Source organism: Phodopus roborovskii, unplaced genomic scaffold (assembly GCF_943737965.1).
Source record: "Phodopus roborovskii unplaced genomic scaffold, PHOROB, whole genome shotgun sequence".
Lineage (NCBI taxonomy): Eukaryota > Metazoa > Chordata > Mammalia > Rodentia > Cricetidae > Phodopus > Phodopus roborovskii.
In genome coordinates, this window is record NW_026126517.1 from 30,361,338 (window position 1) to 30,382,521 (window position 21,184).

General features: G+C 42.6%; 1 protein-coding gene across 1 annotated transcript in view; it reads left to right on the top strand.

The window, feature by feature from the left end:
* Positions 1 to 219: 219 nt before the first annotated feature.
* Exph5 (exophilin 5) overlaps positions 220 to 21,184 on the top strand; it is a 68,464-nt gene continuing 47,499 nt past the window's right edge. Inside the window, exon 1 of the mRNA XM_051197469.1 lies at positions 220 to 549. Within this exon, the coding sequence (XP_051053426.1) occupies positions 431 to 549 (119 nt within the window). The 5' untranslated portion in view covers positions 220 to 430. The remainder of the gene's footprint in view (positions 550 to 21,184) is intronic.

Consider the following 21,184-nt stretch of genomic DNA (forward strand, 5'->3'; position numbering starts at 1 on the left):
CAAGCTCAAGTTCTTCCAGCAAATAGCAACAGTCAACAGTCAAGCAAATACTTGGGGCTAACACTTAAGGGTAAGCCTCACTTAGAGACAGAATTATGTAGGCTTGTTTGCTTAACAAGTCACGGGGGGGGGGGGAGCCGCGGCAAGGCACGCCCCCTCGATGCGATTGGCTCCTTCTCTCTATTTAGTCATTCATTTTGCATCTCGGTTGGACAGGTTGAGAGAAACATGTCATTAAGGTGTTGTCAAAAGGAGTACTGTATGTGTGGGCAGGTCCCTAGGTTTGTGGTTTTAGCTTTTCAAAGGCGAGGAGCTATTATGGGCTATGGGATCAAGTTCGGGAAAACTAGGTTCTTTATCTTGAAAAATGGCTTTGTAACAGGAGGCGCCAAGGAGCTTAAGTACACCTAACTCGCACCCGGGAGAGAAAATGACGAAAGTTCCTCAGGGGTTTGATTTCAGTTTCCTAAACGAGGAAGAAGCCAGGAAGATCCTCCTGGTACTGGAAAGAAATGAGGAACTCCGAAGGGCAGAGAAGGACAGAATCAGGTAGGAAGCGAAATCCTCCTCTGGGGCAGGGCCTGCATCTCGTTGGTTTCGGGAAATTCTGGGAACCTCTCGGCTTTCCCGGGCACCTGCTGGGACCCTGTGCAGTTGCTGCTACCCGGTGGGAAGAGGGAACCTATGTGGTTTCTCCTTGTGGGTCTCCAGGTGCCTTTCGGGTGCTCTCTCCAGGTTTTCCATCCCCATTGGGGCTGGCTTTGAGTCCAGGACTCCGCAGGGAGGAGGGAGAATGTAGCGAGTTCTTTGCATTTGTCTGCCACCGGCCCTCCCCCCACCCCCCCCCACCTGTTCAGGACGCCAGGGCCAACCTCAACTGGGAGGGGTTCCAACTTGACAAAGGCTCAGGCGCCTCACCAGCTACTAGGGATAGAGTCTGACCGTTTGGGGAACGTGAATTATTGTGGGGCACTCCCGAGAGCTGGGTCCTGGCAGCTGCTACCTCCAAGCCAAGCCGGAGGCCCAGGGCGGGAGATCCAGGAACTTGCCAGAGTCCTGTGTGGGTGAATGGGACTTAGACACGTGGGTTTGGCTGCAGTGTGGTGATGTAAGGAGGAGTTTCTACGGAATTTAACCAATGACCTTATTAATAAATGCAGTGCTATATAGGTGAGGGAGGGATACATTACTAGCAAATTAAATTCATAAGTGATTACCTGGAGACTATAAATCAACTTTTTCCCCCCTGCTGGGGTACAGACCTACAGACCTTTCCAAGTCTTCTTCAGTGAACTGTAGAAGGAAATCCACGATATCACTCAGGCTGCAATGTTTGGCTTAAACTAGAGTTTAGAGAGCTGGTGAAGTCATCCAGGTTCCAGGTGCCCTCAGTCCCTGCCACCCCTACTCTTCTCTCCCTTACCGCAAAAGAAGGCCCTCCAAGGACAACCTTCAAAGTGGGGGATGCCTTTTGTCTTTGCAGAGATAGAAGACACTGGTCTTCACTCTTCCCTCCCACATGACTCTGGGGCAGGGGGCAGGGGGCAGGGCACAGAGGGGAGATGACATTTGAAGTTTGAGACTGGAGAGCTCACCACACTCTACTTTTGAAAATCAGGCTCCATCCCCTCCGCCCATATAAAAAGTATGTCCTTCTGAAAACACTGTATCCACACCCATATCGGCAACACAGGTGTCACCCCAATCAGAGATAGACATTAGACCTGCATAGGGACAGCTTAAAAGCATACGCAATCCCAAGGCTCCCAAACTGTAGTTCTTAGTGTGTTATTGGGAATGTTCCTTGTCTTTTAAGAGAAGGTGGCCATTAGGTGTGAGGAGAAAGCAAGAAATAGTGAGAGGGAGGAGAACTTGCATTTAGGTATCAACTTGGCCCTTTTTAAATTATAGTCTTGGGAGCACCAGTGGCAGTATTTATAGAAGCTAGTAGTCTTGAAAATAGTGATATAATTTATTTTAAATTCCATTCAAGTAAATTTATTTTGTAGTATATTAGAGTTATGCAAAGTATAACAACTGAAGGAAAATAGAGGAAGGGTATGTAGGTCTTTCTATACTAATTATTATTGTCATGTTAATACTGTATGGGTGTGATATATATGTGTGTGAGGTTTAGGCACATGTGTATTACCTAGAAGCCAGAGGAAAGTGGCTAGTGTCTTGTTTTATCACTCTGTCGTATTTCTTTGAAACAGGGCTTCTCACTGAACCTTGAGCTAGGCTGGATGGTGGCCAGCAATCCCCATCAATCCTCCTGTGTCTGTCCTTCATATCTCCAGGGTTACAAGCATCTGCCACATTTGGCTTTTTATGTCCACTGGAGCTGAGATCCAAACTCAAGTCTTGGTTCTTGCACAGCAAGTGCCCTTATCCCCTAGATGTCCCTCCTGCTCCTTCAGAGTAGTTTTAGACTTGTCTCAACCCTTGCCTTGTGTTTTCTCTACTTCAATTCATGTTGCCCACATCAGTTGGCTTTAGGGGAAATGGGTCTAAGTAAAGTGGCAAATGCTGGAAGGTTGGCTGTTAGGAGAAAGCCTGCAACTTCTGATTCCATGATGCTCACGTCCCCAATGAAGCACTAGCAGGAAGAGCCACAATGCTAGTACGAAAATCAAACTTAGAACTGTTATGCTATTAAAGGAATCATCCAAGCAGCTTGAAACATCACCGCTGACTTATAAAAACACTTCAAGGAAAGTAAATGGTTGGACCAAATGTCCAAAGCAATGACTTCTGGCACCTTCTTTTCTCCTGCTTACTTCCTGGCTCCCATTGTTGGATACTCATATCTCCAAAGTATCATCTACCTTACCCCAGGCCCATGTTCATTCATCTCTGTAGCAGATGATGGCCTGCAGAAAGGGCCTGGGATAGCATGGAACCCAACTGTCTCCTCTGATCTTTAGTTTGAAAAGTATAATCATTATATTTTCCAAATAAAAACTCAAGATAAATGATTTATGTAATCCCAGACTGTAACTTCGAACAGCTCAAAAGGCCTGCCTAAGAGATGCTGAGACCTTTACACTTCCTCAGAACCAACTTCAAGATCTTTTGGGTAGAATTGTAAGGGACTAGAGAGGGGAGTTTGGCAAGTTAGCTTTTCAGAGGCATGAAGAATTCACCTGAATTTTTGATAGATTTGAGATGTCAACAGACAACTAAAAAGAATTCCTGTAGTTAGAAATATAGGATATACACAGATGTCAAAGCTATAGGAATAGTTGAGTCTCAAGGTAGGAGATGGATGCCTGCCCTGACTCCCCAAATGTTCTTGGCCATGCAGAGATGTCTCCTGTTCTTTATCAGTACTTGACCTCTTTGGCTCCAGTTTCTGGGAGAGGATTTGAATTTACTATTACATTTTTCTAATATATAGGAAGTTCATTCAAATTTTTAAGGGAACCAAGATTCAAGTTGATAAGTAGGTAAAAGAGAGTAGACCAATCACACTTGAACATATGTAAGCAATAAACAAAAGAGAATGGGAAATGTTGAGTTACAATCAGAAAGGGAAGTTAATTTTAATACCCATAGTGTGTACATTATTAGTGTTTTAAGTAGATTTCAAAACCTTTCCAAAAAATTTGTTTTTATTATTTTAAATTGTGCATATAATACATATCTCTGTGTGGGTCTGTGCATGTGATTGCAGGCACTATAGAAACCCAAAGAGGACATGGAATCCACCAAAGGTTGAGATACAGGTGGTGGTAAGCTGCCTGATATGGGTGTTGGGAGCCAAACTCCAGTCTTCTGCAAAATCAGAACACATTCTTGACTGCTGAGCCATCTTTGCAGCCAACTCTAGTGAAGAATAGCACAGTTTGGATAAAGCTTGCCTTTGGTCCAGTTATCCATTTCTTAGATATTTCTCATCAGTAGAAGGCTTAAGTAAGAGTAGGTGGTCATAGCAGCCTGTATTAAGTACTGCCTTTTATATAATAACAGTAATTATTGCCATAATAATAACAGCAAACATTTATTAGGCACACACTGTATACTGGTCACTGCACTAAACATGCTGTACAAATTTAAAGAATCTTCCCAATAGCCATGTTAGGCACACTTTATCTTCCATTTCACAGAGAAGGAAACTACTTACAAAAGTTGAGTATCTTGTCTATAATAAGTAGTAGAATCAGAATTAAAGTCTAGGTTTATCTTAAAATTATTTTTCCTGTCAACATTGAGTAATAGTCACAGCCACTTCCTGACACACATATTATAATATTTAACAAGGTTAAGACACTTGCCGAGGGTCCTTTAGTTCACAAAGCACAAATTGAAAATGTGATCCTAGATCAGGCTCTAAATAACTTTTTCCCATATTGAATGTATATTTATTTATCTGTATATATTTACATCTGAATGAACTTTTATATATTTGCTTTTATTTTCATTCTAAATCTGATCAAGCAGAATTTTTTATTTTTCTTTCTTGAAAACTAACAATAGGAGCTGGAGAGTTGGCTCAGTAATTAAGAGCATTGGCTGCTCTTGTACAGGATTTAGGTTCAATTTACAGTATCACAAGGCAGCTCACAAACACTTGTAACTCCAGTTTCTGGGTATTTTCTGCCTCCTAACAATCATGGGCACTGAGCATGTACATGGTGCACATACATACATGCAGCCAAACACTCATATGCATAAAAATTTTTGAAGCAAAAATAGGTAACAATAATTGTACACTTGCTGGGCACTTGCATTTTTCCTAATTCTCACAATGTTTTAAATCTCCATTCTCACTAGAAGTTAGAGCACATGGTAGATAGTTTGAGATAACACCAGCAAGCCAGAAAATGTGTGTTTGGTATGCATCTGTACATTATCATCGTGCACTACTGCCTTCCATGCTGCAAAAGGAGTTGATGTGTCTCCCTTACTTTGTTCATCCACAGCTGAGATCTTTAATCTTAAAATCCCTTGCTATTTCCATTGACTATGGAAATAGAGAACACGACCACCCTAGCCAGTTACACTGGTTACTTTTCTTATCACTGTGATCTAAAACAGCCTATGCTTTGCAGGATTTACTTTGGTCATGGCCTGAGACGGTAGTGTCCATGATGACAAAGAAGACGTGATGGAGTTCATGGTTATGGGAGTTCCTTTTATGTTGGAGGACAGGACATGGAGAAAGGAGAATGCTAGCACTCAGCCAGCTAGCCTCTCTTCCACTTTTGTTCAGTCCAGAATGCAGCCATGGGATGATGCCAACCACAACCAGGGCCAGCCTTCTGTTTTCACTCAACCCTCTCTGGAAAAACCCCACAGACATAAGTAAAGACAACATCTTACTAATACCCCAGTGGTTTATTTTTTGCAGATCCCTGGGTGAGAATCTCTGTGTCTCACTTGCCAGCCCAGTCTAGCCATTCAGGTAGTTCCAAGTTCAGTGAGAGACCTTGCCGATAGATAGGTAGATAGATAGATAGACAGACAGACAGACAGACAGACAGACAAATATGGTAGACAAGGGATTGAGGAAAACAGTCAAGTTCAGCAGGCACACCCAGCCACACACTTATATATAAACACTAAGAATGCATATTGCACATTTTAACATCAGTATCTTGTTATTTATTTATTTATTTATTTATTTGGAGGGATGGCATGTGCATGCCACAGTACATGTGTGGAAGTCCCAGGACAATGTGCAGAAGCTGACCCTCTCAGTCCACCTTGTAGGTCTTGGGGCTCAAACTCAGGTTGTTAGGCCTTTATCCATCTCTCTGGCCCTATAAGCATTTAAAGATTTGGGGGGGGAGAGGTGGGAGAGAGAGAGAGGAAGGGAGGGAGACTGGGGGGCCTGTGGGCACATGTGGGTGCACCCTAGTACTTGTGTACAATCAGGGGACAACTTGAGGAGCTGCTTCTTTCCAGGAGATGGATGGACTCTGCTGTGAGGCTTACAGGCAGGAGTGTTTTCCAGCTGAGCCATCTCACTGGCCCTCTACATATACATTATTACATAAGGCTATACTCCAAACTGTTAAAACAGTTAACCTCTTAGGAATGATATTTAATTTCCTTTCCACCTTGCATTTGAGTCTCTCTTGTTATTCTGCTGCTGAATGTGCCAGGCTCATGAGCTTATGCTCTCTCTGCCTCCCATTTTCCACAGTGATGCTGAGCCTACAGGCTGGAGGGGCTTTTATCCACTGAGCCATTTCCCAGCCTTTTATTTACTTTTTGAGTCAGGATCCACTTCCATATTCCAGGTTTGCCTGTTTTGTTTTGTTTTTGTTGCTGTTGTTGTTTTTAAACAAGGAATGGGCTTGCCAGACCCTATTCTTGAATCCATATAATATTTTCGAAGTTATTTTCCCTAATAGCTGTAACATACTGCATTCCTATTAATAGACTATGATAGCCCCAGGTTTTGTCTTAGTTACTCAGGCTACTATAATAAAATGAATACCTTAGATTAGGTAATCTATAAACACAAGAAGCTCATTGTCCACAGGTCTGAAGCTGGGAATTCTAAAATCAGGTCTAATATTGGATACCAAATGTTTTTATTTCATTCCATCTTATAAGTTTAAGTTTGTAGTATAATTATAATTTACTTTGCATTTCTTAATGACGAATGATGGCAAACATTTTCATGTAGCTATCTGCCTTTTGTCTATTCCCTTTGATGTCAAATCTTTCACATATTTTTAATTGTGTTGCTCATTTGCTTACTGGTAACTTTTTAAAAAAAAATTCTTTATAGTTCTGTTCACCATCCTTTGTGAAATACAGGGTTTTGCAAGCATTTTCTTCCAGGCTATAGCTTGTTTCATAGTACCTTTGTAGTGTACACAAAGTTTCTGTTTTGATGAGATCCAACATTCAAAGTTTTCTCTTTTGTGAATTGTGCTTTTGGTAGCATTCAAAATTCTCTGAGGACTTTTACCACACACAAAGGCACAAAAATCTTTCTCCTAGGTTTTAAATAAATTTTCTTGAGTTTTATGTCTTGCATGGTTCCATTCTGACATATTTTCATGCACAGTATGTGGTTTAGTTTGGGCTTATTTCCTGGCTATGGATGCCCAGTTATCCCAATATATTTCCTAGAAAGTCCCTCCTTTGGGGACCTGCTTCTATGCCTTTGTAAAAATATATATTGGGTTGTGTTTCTGGACTCTGTACAATTTTATTGTCTATATGTTCCTTCCTTAATAAATGCTGTAATTGCTTGATTTCCATGGCTTTCTAGTTAATCTTAACATCAACATTAGAAAAGTAATTATTTTGCCTATTAAGTTCCTTTACTTTCCTATATCAGAGTCTTAATCTTACTGATATGTTGTTAATGCAAATCCAAACTAAAGATCTTGTGTCCCAATACTCTGCTAAATTCATGGAGACATGGTTTTGTTTGTTCTTTTTCCTTATTGCCTAATATTAGTCAGGAGCTCCAACATGGATGGCATTATGTCCTGACCTTGACTTAGAACCTTCAATCTTTTTGTGTTAGGGGTGATGTTGGTTATGCTTTTCTGATAGACAGACACTTTGTGTCAGATTTTATTTCTTGCTGCTGAGAGTTTCGATCAAATGCTTTGGAGACACTAGTTAATGTATCATGCAGTTTTGCATCTTTAGACTTGATAAGGTGTTCACAGTAACCACTTTTAAAATACCAATATGTTGCTCTTGCAGAATGTACTGTGTTTTTAAAATGCATGCTGGTCTAACCTCCAGTCCCTCAGTGTGGCCCTTGGAAAGAGGGCTTTCACATAGGGAGATTACTGAAAATGAGATCACTGAGGTGAATCCTACTGTAATGATGCTGATCTCCTCATTTAAAAATATCTGGACACATGGTGCAGACATAATGTGGGCTGCCATTCAGTTACACAGGAAATGAATGTCAAGAGCAGGGCTGGCCCCCTTGGAGGAAGCAGGGCCTTGCCCCACTTTCATCTTGACCTCCACAACTGTAGGACCATCTGTAGCCACACAGTTCCTTTATTATGACGCTTATTGCCTTACTTTCTTACCATCAGGCTAGCTAGCATACAGGTGCATTTTCAAGGTAAGCCTCATTGGTCAAGGGTGTGTTACTATTAGAGTTAAAATTTGGCTTGCCAATGTTTCCTTTGGAGGCTTTGGCATCTGGATTGGTGAAAGATATTGATCTACTATCTCTTATATATTCTTATATATTCTGTTCTTTGCATTATTTTTGAGACAGTCTTATGTGTGACCCAATCTATCCTCATACTTTGTAACCTAGGCTGGCCTCAAACTTCTGATCCTCCTGACTTATTTTCTAACCATTGATACTTCAGGTATGAACCACTCTGCCACCTTGCCACCTGTTTTTTTTTTTGGGGGGGGGGTTGTTTTGTTTTTTAAGTTTTTCAAGACAGGGTTTCTCTGAGTAGCTCTGGAACCTGCCTTGGAACTCACTCTCTAAAGACCAGGTTGTCCTCAAATTCACCTGTCTCTGCCTTCCAGTGCTGGAATTAAAGGTGTGAGCCAACACCACCCAGCTGATTTTTGTCTGTTTTAATGTTGAGTACATCTAGCTTTGTTATGGATTCTCTTCTCCCCTAGTCCTGTGGGAGGTGGTATAGCTTCTTCTATAAGCATTTGGGGAAAGTCCCAGGAAGGGAGTTTTGTTTTCTCAAAGGTTTTAATTACAACTTAAATTTCTTTAATTTTCCAGCTAGATTACCCTGTATGAGTTATGTAGTTGATTGTTTCAGAAGGATGAGTCCTTTTTGCCTAAATTATCACATTTTGTATATAAGGTTGTTAGAGTGTGTTTCTGGTAGGCTACATTAATAGTGACCTTTTTTGACACAAAGACAATTTCTATCATTACATTAGTGCATTTATTTAGATCTAGCAAACCCCTGACTTTCCTCTTCCCTCCTAACCTATCAGTTCCTGAAGGACCACAGTCGGAAGCAGAGGACGCCTGCAGGTGTCCCCTCCCAATAGCTCTTGTCCATCCCTTCTCTTCCCTGGCTTTGCCTCTCCTCTGTTACAGTTTAGAGCCTTCCTTCTCACACTGCTCATCCACGTTCGCTACCCTGCCTGAAAGTCCTTGGGAACTTCCTCCATATGTAACACTACTGTCCACATCCCCTTCTTTGCCCTTTGCTCTTTCTCTACACTGTGCACCTTGGGAGTTGCCCTGTCCTGCTGTGGCTTCCCCACCCCACTGCTTTTCTCTGCCTTGCTCACTTCTGTGTGGAGCAATCCCTTCCCAGAAGGTTCAGGCACTATCATACATGCAAAAGTTAAAGACTCAGGGCGCCAGGTGCTGGAGGCTCTGGATCTAGGACTGGGACACCTCCAGGCACAGGCTGCTCACAGCCCATACCCCCTCCTGCCAGGATGCCTTTGACTCTGTATGCTCCAACTGGCTGCTCTGAATGAGGCCAAGCGCCCACTCTGAAGTCCCTCCTAGCTGAAGCTTGGTGCTGAGTGTCTAAGCAGAGGTTGTGAATCATCAGGCTTAGCTTGAGTCACTCAATGCTGTTATGGTGGACACACAATTTGCCTGTCTAATGGGACCAGCTGTGTACCTGCCTTCTCCATGTTCACTCAGCTACTCCTCTCTGTGTCTACCTGCATTCCAAGGCCAGTGACACATCTTCTGGGTATGTTTGGCATCTATAATGGCATGTCTTAGGCTTTGGAGATTCTTAGCGGTGGCTGGAATGATGATGATTAAAAAAACTCTCAAAAATACCAATGCCAGGCCTCATCTCAATTTTAACTTCCTGCCTTCCTTCCTGTCTTTCTTTTTCTTTTCTTTTTCCTTTCCTTCTTTTTCAATATCTGAGGTTCTAGGGTTCCATTTGCCATGCGTGTGAAGCTCAGTTCATGAAGAAACCACAGAGTCTTGGTATACAAATCCTTATAAGAGAGGCTGGGGGTCCAAGGAGCCTACTGGAAGCTTTATTTGCTATGTTTTTATTAGGAGCAACCACATGCAAAGATACTATACAATCATCAAATCATGTTTATAAATAATAGGAGGTTTTGCTTAGTAGATCACCAAGGAGGACAAAGACAAAGGAGTATGAATAAAAATATGGAAATATAAGAATCCCATACATCTCAAGAAAAGCCTATTCCAGCTCCTGAGCTGGAAAGCCTGTAACACAGATCATTTCCTTCTGTCCTTAGCATGGCAAGGCTCAGAATGTGCAGAATGTGTTTCTTTCTTGGACAAGGCTGTTGACAACATCATTTGTTCTTTGACAGTTTCATCTATGTATATAATACATCTTGATCCTGTCCAGCCCCGTCCCATCTCCTCCTGGACAAACACCAACACAGTCTCATCCCATATGCATGATTTCCCCAAACACACTGAGTCTTACTAGTGATACCAGCTGGAATGTTGGCTGATCCTGTTGATTTGATCTAGGCAGATACCCATAGCTGTGGATACAACATAGCATTCAGAGCACAAGTTCTCATACTCTTATTCCTTCCTCCTCCTTTTTGGCAACATTCTGTTAGCCTTTGCAGGGAGTGGTCTAGATGTCCTAGTTATGGCTATGCACTCAATATTCACTTATTCTCAGATCTTTGTTACTCTGTATTGCTGCCCACTGCAGAAAGAGGTTTCCCTGGCCAAGGCTGAGGACAGCACTAATTTGAGTATAACCATAAATATTTAGAAGACAGTTTCTAACAAGTCCATTTAGCAAAACAACAGTAATAGCTCTCCCTGGGGCCTGTGACCCCTGGAGTTTTGGTCAGGTTTACAGTGCCAGGCATGTGGAACAGGCCTTGTTAAAGATCCTTGGATGAGACTAACACAGGCTAAAGGCTCTGACAGGACCCCTGGGCACTTGGATTGTATACTTCAACTGTCCCTTCTTTCCTACAGTTCACTCCTTTGCATTATTGAGAGATTGCTAATATTTCAGGAAATCCTGTGCTAGGGAGGAAAAAGCCTGAGGTCCTGGCATAGATCAGTTGAGAATACCAAGCCTGCTGCAACCATAATGAACTTAGGTTCTAGTATTTTCTGACTTACATTTGCTTGACTGGATCAAAGTTACCTTCTGCCCCCCCCCCAAAGCTGTTTAGTCAGGCAACTGGAAGGAAGAATCACCTTTTGCTTTCACTATTTTTATGTTGTGTTCCCCTGAGTGCAGGTTACTATACATACAATGGCTGAGATGACCACAAGCTGTTAGGTCCTGGCCCTAAGAGCTGACTTCCTTAAGCATCACCACAGGGTATGGAAGTTCTTCACTTTGGCTGTTGAATGGTTGGGTTCAGTTCCGATTTCTTAAATGGCTGCTGTGTATTCGTGTGTGGCTCTCTTCTCCTAAATGCCATGAAGATACATAAAAACTGACTTTAGGGTTGTGTAAATTTGAGGGTAGCTCTAACTAGTTAGCTGGGTTATATATACCATTTGTACTTGAACTTGTACTTACGTTGTGTGACTTTCCCTGGGATGATATGGACAAACATCCATTCAGCCCAGATAAAGCACTAACAACCAGTCAAAGAAACAATTCCAGAGAGATCTAGCTTACAGAGTTAGCAAAACTCTGGATGAGGGCTTAGCTACAGAATATGGGTGACTAAAGGCAGCTGCAACACTGAGAAGCCCACACCAGGATGGGTAGGCACCCAGGACACTTGCATCCCCAGAACTCCCTGAATGCCTTGCTTGACTAAGCTGGGTCAGTATCCTCTCTCTAGCAGTTGTTACTGTGACTATAACCTTAGGGAGGTGCCTGTGGTCTTGCACATTTTCAGAGTTCCCTGAGCTTATGGATCTCATTTACTTCTGGAGTCTTAAAGGACATCCCTCTAAGAAGGAACATTTCCATTAGAAGGACATGGTTACACAACAACTCAGAAGTTCCTCTGCAGGACTAGAATACAAGCAAGGTCTCTGCTCACTGGAAGTCATCCCTAAGTAGCTGTTGGTGTTTTAGTCCTCACTGTACATAAAAAGAAAATACTCCTATCTGTGTGGGAGGGGGTTGGCGATGTTTCTATACTCCACTGGGGAGTGTGTAAATAAGAGTATGACCACCCCTTCAATGCCATCAAGCAATCTCTCTACCCACTCACCACAGTCCATTCTTACTGTAGGTTTGCCGTATAGTACTCGCTCCAGAGAAGGCAACTGGAGAGGCCAATAAATTAGGTCATGTCTATCCACAGCTGTTTAATTACCTAGCCCCTGCCATCCAGGTAGATGTCTTTAAACATTTACGAGTAACATATCCCCTCCAGGTTAGCTGTCTCTGCCTTCAAAGCCACAGCAGACCCCACCTTCTCCAGGTTCTGTTGGACTCTGGTTCTAGCTTCTCCCCTAGCTTTCTTCTTACTTCCTGGTATGCTGACATATGACGCTTTTGCTATCCTTCTGAGGAGAGTCTATTGGAATAAACCAATGTATAAATGTGCTGTGCACATGTGTGTGCAGGTCAGAAGCCAATATCAGAGACTTTCCTCAGTCATTTTCCACATTGTTTTGTTTTGTTTTGTTTTTAAGTGAACCTGGAGTTTGTTCAGCTAGACTGGTCTGGCCAGATTGCTTTGGGGATTCCCCTGCCTCCATCCTCCAAGCACTGGGATTTACTGGTGGGCTGACATGCCTCCCAGCATTTGCCCATGTTCTAGGGATTCAAACTCTGGCCTCATGTCTGCATGGTAAATGCTTTACAGGCTGGACTATTTCCATAGCCTGTGTAATTTTTTTATTAAAACAATTTGCACATATCTATGTAACACGAAAGATAAAAGACCCAGAGACAGATATTGGGGTTCAAGCTTCAAGCTGAATATCAGAAAAGCTAAGCAGCCGGCCACTAGCTCTTACCTCTATCTCAGGCTGTAAGGGCTGATCCTGTCTCCATGAACTTTCTCCAAGCCTCAGACTGCTGCCTCTCCTCAGTATGGCTAGAGACTGCTCTCAGAATGCAGCCTGAGACACTGGGCTCCTGTCTTCTACATACCTCTCTGGGGCTAGACTTAAATATGTGAGTTCTAATTCAATCTTCTGTAGATCTGTGGCCTTGAACTCTCAAAGAGCTCCATCTACCTCTGTCTCCTGAGACCTTGGATTAAAGGTATGTGCCTACCTTCTATGGTTAATTGGTATGGCTGGTGGGATTAAAGGTGTATATCACCATTGCCTGACCTCTATAGCTTGTGTCTGGCTTTGTATCCTGAACCCTCAATCAAGCTTTATTAAGTCTTAAACAATATAATACCACATGTCTAAAAAACAATTTTCAACTAGTGTAAATATTTCAATTTCCGAACAGTGGCTCCTCAAAATAATGATTTTGTGTTTTTTTGGTTTTTTTGTTTTTGTTTTGGTGTGTGTGTGTGTGTGTGTGTTACACTCATTAGTGGCCAGAGATTAACAACATCAGGTATTATTTCTCAGGAGCCATTCATTAGTTTTTGAGATGGTCTCTTGCTGGCCAGAATCTGAATAGGCTAAGTTCCAAGGACCCATCCATCTCTGCCTCCCCAGGACTGAAATATACAAGTGTATGCCACTGTGCCTGGCTTTTTAAATGTGAGTTCTGGGGAATCAGATTTGGTTCCTCATCGGTGTAAATCAAGCACTCTACTGACTGAGCTATCTTCTGAGCCGCAGGGCTGGTTTTATGATGCAAGTGGTACCTATCTCGGAACCAATGTCTTTTGTCTGCTACTCACTTTGGCCACAAGTCTGTGGAACTGCGGGCACCCACTGGCGGCAGTCTCCTATAGTTGAAGACTGTATCTCCTTGAGTAGGTCATGTCAGGAGGTAACCCAGAGCCTGCCTACTTCTTTGCCTTAATTTTTCTTCCTAGGAGGCAGGAGTTTATGAGTGTAAGTCAGGCAACCATCAGCACTACAACTTCACCTCCTTCTTTCAGAGCTTGACAGGGGCCACTAGCACCTCTGTTTGGTCATTATGGCAATTATCTTTGGAACCTGTCACAGATTCAGAGTTCAGGTTCCTCATCTTAGTGCTTCATAGCACCAGAAGTCAGAGGTTAGGAAGCTCTGTCCTCCCTTTAAAGGCAGCATTATGGGATAGTTTGTTTGTTTGTTTGCATCAGAATTCAGTAACACCAACAGCAAGCACACCTTCTGTCAGCAGGTGTATATGAGCTCTTTCTATGTTCCTAGTTGCAGAGATACAAGACTCCTCTAAATCTTTCAGCATCATGATGATGTGGGATTTAAGCACCAGCACCTCCATCAGATGCCGAATCCACAGGTGCTGAAGCCCCTTATTTAAAATGATGCAGTATTTATAGACAACCTGTGGGCCAGCCTACTTTAACCACATTTGATTACTTATAATAATTAACCCAATTGAAATGCTATGAAAATTGTTAGACTATATTGTCTAAGGAATAATGACTAAAAAGTTTGTGTTTCATACATATTTAATGTGGTTTTCAAATATTATTAATTCATGGGTATTTTTTTTAATCTGTGGGTATAGAACCCAGGAATATGGAGGGTGGTAAATGATTAGACAGTTTTGTATAGGAGCCCAGAAGTCACTGAGTACCATGCTGAAAAAGATGAGATGATATCTGAACTGAGTCTGGAGAAAGACGAGGGGTGGGTAGAGGTGGACAGGGTCCTGGACATACAATGAGTAATGCTGGCAAGACTCAGCCAGAATGCAGAGGGAAGGCCACCAGGATACAAAGTAAGAGGCAAGTGTGTGAGTTAGAAGGCGGAGTGTCGTGAAAGGCCCCTGTGCCATGCCAAGGACCCTATGCTTGATAAAGCAGAAGACAAGGAGGAGCCATGGATAGCTTTAGAGCAACAGAATACTGAAGTCAACGTTTCTTTGTGGGTAGATAGCACTGGGTCCAGTCTGGATTAAGGAGAATTCTGTCAAAAGTTTAATGTGCTCATGTGTCAGGAACTTATTCACCAATACTATAATGCTGTGACGTGGAACCCTGTAGAGGTAACTGGATCATAAGGGTTATGTCCATATGAATACTGTCATTATTTCAGGAGAGGGACTTAGTATAAAAGTGAGTTTGGGGAATGGGAATATACCTCACTGGTAGAGGGCTTGCCAAGCAGGCGTGAGCCTGGAGTTCCATCCCAGCACTTCATAACGCAGGTATATTTACCTATAATGCCAACACTCAGAAGATAGATGTGGGAAGACCATTAACTCAAGGTCATTCTTGGTTACACAGTAAGTTGATGTCAACCTAGGGTACACAGCCACCCCCCACACACACACATACATACACACACAGAGAGAGATAGAGAGAGAGAGAGAGAGAGAGAGAGAGAGAGAGAGAGGGAGAGGGAGAGAGAGAGAGGGAGGGAGAAAGGGAGAGAGTAAGTTAGACTTCTCTGGCTGGCTTGCCCTCACGCTTGTGCTCGCTTCTCGCTTTCTTGCCCTCTATCATGGGATGACATAGCACGAGGGTGCCTGCTAGATAGTGATGCCCTCCCTGCACTTGGACTTCCCAGCCACTGAAACTCTGAGAAATAAATTATCCAATCTGTTGTAGCAACGCAAAATGGACCAAGACAGAAGTCTCGATTAGGAATTAAATGAAAGGAAGAGATTCAAGGAACACTGGAAAGTTAAATTGCAGGACTTGGTGGCTCCTTTTCTGAAGGAGGACCAGGAAAGGGAATTATGGGTAAAAAAAGGTTTGGGATTTTGATGAGGTTTTGGGGTCCAGCTCTCTGTTTACATTGAATCTAATGGGTCCAAACAGCCTGCATAATTTGAGTCCAAGGATGGATAACAAAGTTGCATTCCAATGGTCATCTCTCTGAAATATTTTGACATTACTTCTTGGCAGTAGATATGGGGACTTAGACCTGTCACTGGTACTGGAGGAGAGGGGCAGACTGGACCCATTTCCAGGCAGAGTCTGGAATTGTTCCCAGCTCCAGATGGCCCGGGAGGGACTCCTGGGACAGAAGCTGAAAGCAGGCATCCAACCATAGAGGAGGGAACTGAAACCATCACATGTGCACGCCATGATGAACAGCCTGTCAAACAGCAGGTGACTGGCCAGCCAGAGGAACACACATGCCCTTTCATTACCTCCCCTTTGGCTTTCAACTGCAGTGAGATTTATTTCTTTTTTCTCTAAGCAGAAATAATTATGACCAACTAATTGAGACAGCCCCTTCCAAATAAAACAAGACCAAAAACCCAGGACTCTTTGTTCTAGCCATTTGTCCTCCCTAATAAGCAACAAGCAGTTCTGTACCTTTCCAGACAGGATGGACAGAAATGCAGTTCACCTCCAGGGAGCAGGAAATCCCCCACTTCAACATCTCCTGCTCCCCGGCACAGATTGCTTTTGAAGTTTACACAGAGTCATTGAGGAAAGGAGCAAAGCGGTCAGTCTGTGTGAGCCCCAGTACCAGCCTGATAGGTGGCCATTCACCAGTATGAAGCCTCCAGGGCACTCGGGCCAGTGACTCCAGACTTAGCTTAAATATATTGAATGCACACCTCGGGCGCCAAAGCAACAAGGCTAAGAATGAGATCTGGTAGACATGGTGATGAGAAGACGCCTACTTCAATTTCATGAGCATGGGCATTTGCTTAATTTAGCCCCAGAGTTTTATGGAATCAGGATGAGCAGCATTTTTACTCATTAATATATGAGATCCTTGACAAATATTTTGAGACCTATTGTTTATATAAGATATACAACTTGATATTGTTAATTCAAAATCCAGGGCCCGAGAAATGTATAATGGATTTGGAAGGACAGGACATATTAACTTTAAATAATTTCTCCCTTTCTTTCTTTCTTCCTTTCTTTTCTCTCTTTCTCTCTTTTTCTTTCTTTTTCCTTTTTCTCTTTCTTTTTTCCTTTCTATCTTTCTTACTCGTTTTTATCTCACTCTATAACTGGGGCTGTTCTAGAATTGATTGTATACCCCGGGCTACCTTTAAAAATCTGATGATGCTCTGTTTTATATACTATTGGACTGCTCGTGACTGGTGAGTGGTACAGACTGTGGTAGTCGGGCTTAGGAGTCAGAGAAACACGGATGAGAACTAAGCTTATTGGGAAAGCTGTTGCAAAGAGGCTGGCCATGTGGGCTCAGCTACAGTGTGAATTTGTAGAATGTAGCTGGAGAAAATGATTGCTAATTATGCCTTGTCAAGGCATTGCAAAGAGGCTTGCCGTGCAGGCTCAGCCATGGTATGGATATGTGGAGCATGGTTGCAGAAAACAAGTTCTAATTTTGGCTTGTTGCTCTTCCACTGAATGGAATATCACACTTATCAAAGTTTAATTCATAGTTGGAATATGTAATCTTCACTTCAGAAAGCCTATTGATGTTCCTATTAGAAACTGAAGCCCTAAACAAAAGACATGATGCTTGCTCTGTGGTAGCTGCTATCTCCTCCTCCCACTTCCCAGAATTCCTACTTTTATCTTCAGTAACGACTGTCAAATGTTCACCACTTGTAACAACCTGGCACATATAAAGAATGAGATTTGAGTAAATTGCTTCATTTTAATTTATAACCCTGTAAATTTTAAATAGAGAAGAATTGTCATAACCTCTGAAAGACTAAATGTGCACTTAAGGCTTGGTAGCATCTTTCTCTAATTTCTGGCTTTCTGTTGATTCAGCTGCATCAGAAAGCAATTCCCCAGAATGTCAGTGCTTTCCTATGAATGAGTGGCTCACAGAACACAAAAAAGAAAACTTGTCCTACCACCCCAGCAAGCTTACATGGTTGGATTAGAAGTCTCCAGAAGACTTCTGTGATCTTACTGTATTAAGGTCATGATCATACATCTAAGTAGCCAAGAGGATTTATAAGTTTGGAAAAATCTTACCTATAGCCTAACAACACAAGACAACTGTGCTTATGTTATGATTTGACTTCCACAGATAAATTTGTATAGCTTTTAAAAGCAAGGATAGCAAATAAATATTGAAGACCACTAAATCACAAAACAAAACCCCAATTCTTTTCTTCCATTCAGACTGCTCTCTGCAGGGATGACAGTTTTCCTCCACTAAAATACCTTCCAGTCACTCACTAAGAATGAACAGCATGGCTGAAGACCACTGACAGCTTCAGTCATGGTTCTAGCAGAGATTAAACCCCAGTAAGTTTGGCTCTGTCTTTAAAGACCCATCTTCATATAAGCTATAATGAATCCTACTCTTCTCCATGATCCTAAATCAAGAGTCTTGGCTTTCTGTTATACAAGATCTGTCATGTTCTAGGTTACATCCATCTTTATCCACCAAAAGATCCTAAATTTCCAAGTGTCTTCATTACCATCATTACTAATCCTAAAGCTTATTGAAATGGATTTCCCCCCTAGTCAAAAAGACATTTTTCAAAACTTTAGCTAGGTGGCAGCTCTGAGTCAAGTCATGGGACAAAGAATGTGTTAAAAGGGCATAGAACGCAAAAGAGAAACTTGGAAAGTATCCCAGAGTTCATGAAGAAGACTTTAGAATGGTTGGCAAACAGGGTTTAAAAGAGAGAGTAAAGGCAAACAAGTCCAGATAAGTAAGCAGGGCTGGGAACAAAAACTGGAGTCCCAGAGGTGAGGAGGAAAACGAGACAGAAGTTACTTGATCAGTGGAGAGACAAAGGGATTAGAGCCCAGCCCATGAGCGTCCTGCCACCCAGGTGCTGCACCCTCCCATCAGCTCAGACAGTGTTAAACTCCCACGCCAGTCTGGCACAACTACCTGGGAAGAGATGGCGATCTTGATTGATGGGGTGTCCTGACAGTATCGTCAGTACAGTAGACACGAAGCCTCTCTTTGTACTTAGCATTGTAGCGTGAACAGGAAGAGAAGCAAGGAAGCATGAAAATTAAGTGAACCGAATGTGACATTCAGCACAGGTCTGTGACATACCAAAGTGACCAGGCCACAGATACTTAGACCCACCCACGAACTACTGTCAGCAAATACCAAGTGTTGACAGCCTTGCTGTTTGTTCTTTTGGTGCTTTATCTCAAACATCAAAGGACCAATATTATCAATGGCTCCTGGGTTAAAATAGCAAGCAAAGGTCCTGAACAGAGAAGCCATAAGACTACTCATATCCAAGAACACACACAATAATGTTTAACTCTCTAATAAGTCAACAGTGAATGACATGCAAATTCAGTCTATGGGTTTGTCTGATAAGCAAAATATTAAAAGGATGTAATAACTGGTGGACTAGATAAATGTATCGGGGGTTTAAGAGCATTTGCTGCTCTTGCAGAGGACCAAGTTCAGTTCCTAGCACCCATATGGTAGTTCACAACCATCTGTAGCTCCAGTTAGGGACCTAATGTCCTCCTCTGATCTCTGTGGGTACTGAACCCACAAGTGCACAGAAATACATACAAGCAAAACACCCACACAAATTAAAGTAATTTAAAAAAAAAAGAGTAGCCAAATGGGCATGGTGGCACATGCCTTAAATCCCAGCACTTGGGAGACAGAGGCAAGCAGATCTCTGAGACGGAGGCCAGCCTGGTCTACAAAGTGAGTTCCAGGATAACTAGGGATACCCAGAGAAACCCTGCCTCAACACCCCCCCCCAAAGAATAGTAATAAATATTATGGAGGAAAAGGTCATTGCATGGAGACAGATAAGTCCTGAGTAATTTGGCGATGTGTTTTATAAACAACTAAAACAAGTTCTTTGGTTTGGCTGATTCATCTTCAAAGAAATTGATTCTGTGGAATTAAGGAGAGATATACACAAAACCAGTTTTAAACTATGTTCACAACAACATCATAACCATGAAAAAATAAAAATAACTCATATATCAGACTATAGTAACAGAGATACAATGATGGACTATTGTTAGCGTTCAGCAGTGTTCTTAACTATAATGCTAAATGGAAGCCCACATATACTGCAATATATATGATGTGAGAACATTTTTTTCAATATAAAACTAGCACAGTGAGTGGGGCAACAGAATGTAATCAGAAAACATCTTTTGTTTTACCTCCTGCAATCCCTGTTAAGTGTTACAGAATGGAGTATTGCCATGACCTCTCTCCTTACTCTTACACAGTACAGTTCTTCGATCACTTGAAAGCACGTGGCACAGTTACATTTCCGTAAGATAGTCAGAAGGTCCAGTTCAGCCTAAGTCCAGGTAGATTCAGTGGAATAGTTGGCCCCTCTCCGCAGCCACCAATTGCCCCAGGAAGCTCCTCCTACGGTGAGGAGCTGCCCCCTTCTGTAAACCTCTGTAAGCCACCTCCTCTCTTCTCTGGCCTTGCTTGGACCCCTTCTGGCCCTTCCCAGTCTGAAGAGGATGGTGGTAGACAGGAAAGGAGGAATGAGCCAGGCTGAGGGGTGTCTGCTGTGAAGCTCCCTTGGTTGGAGTAGCTGCGGTGTGGCCTCGTACACGGTGTGGTGCAGGTGGGTCAGGTGCCAGTCACATCCCCCCAAACTGTGGGCAACATAACAAAGCTCTTCCAGTTGTCCCTCTCTGGAGAGCATGCCTGTCACCAACCTCCCTGGTGTTTCCACTGTCCTTATCCAGGGTGGGTGAAAGATGTGCTGCTACAAGAAGTCTTTTTGCAAATCCCACCAAGCAGGCTTCCCTCCCTGGGCTTCTTGCAGCTTGCCTAGATTTGGGGAATCCCTTGGTTTTATTCCTCTGCCAAAACCAGCGCCGACAGGGTCTCAGTATCTAGCGTGCCTTTTTCAAAACTCTTAAGTGAGCACACACTACTGCCACCAACAGTGGGATTGGAAGTGTTTGGTTTTGTTTTGTTTTGTTTTGTTTTGTTTTTTAATTCTTCAAGAATTTTTGGTAATTTCCAGGTTTTCTGTGTTGAGTTGAATTATATTTTCATGAAGTCAACTTAGAAAAACTTAAAAAAAAAAAGCAGTTAATTTTGTCAATATTTGAAGGATCCTGTTTGTCATGTTAGGAATTCCCTTAAGAACAAATTCCTATGTGACGCTTACAGCTAGATGTTCTACTTACAAGTTTTAGGTGATGAGGAACTTACACTAGTTTCCCATAAGTGGTAGGTGGCACATTGTTGTACAGTTAAAATGGGAGGTCGTGAAACAATGTGGGCCCCATGTACCCCAATCCTCAGGAGCTGAAGGGTGGATCCACTCTGCTCCCAGTCATCCAGCTCAGAGTCCCAAGGTCTGGGATCTAGGGCTTCCCTGCTTTTCCTTGTTCGCATCTA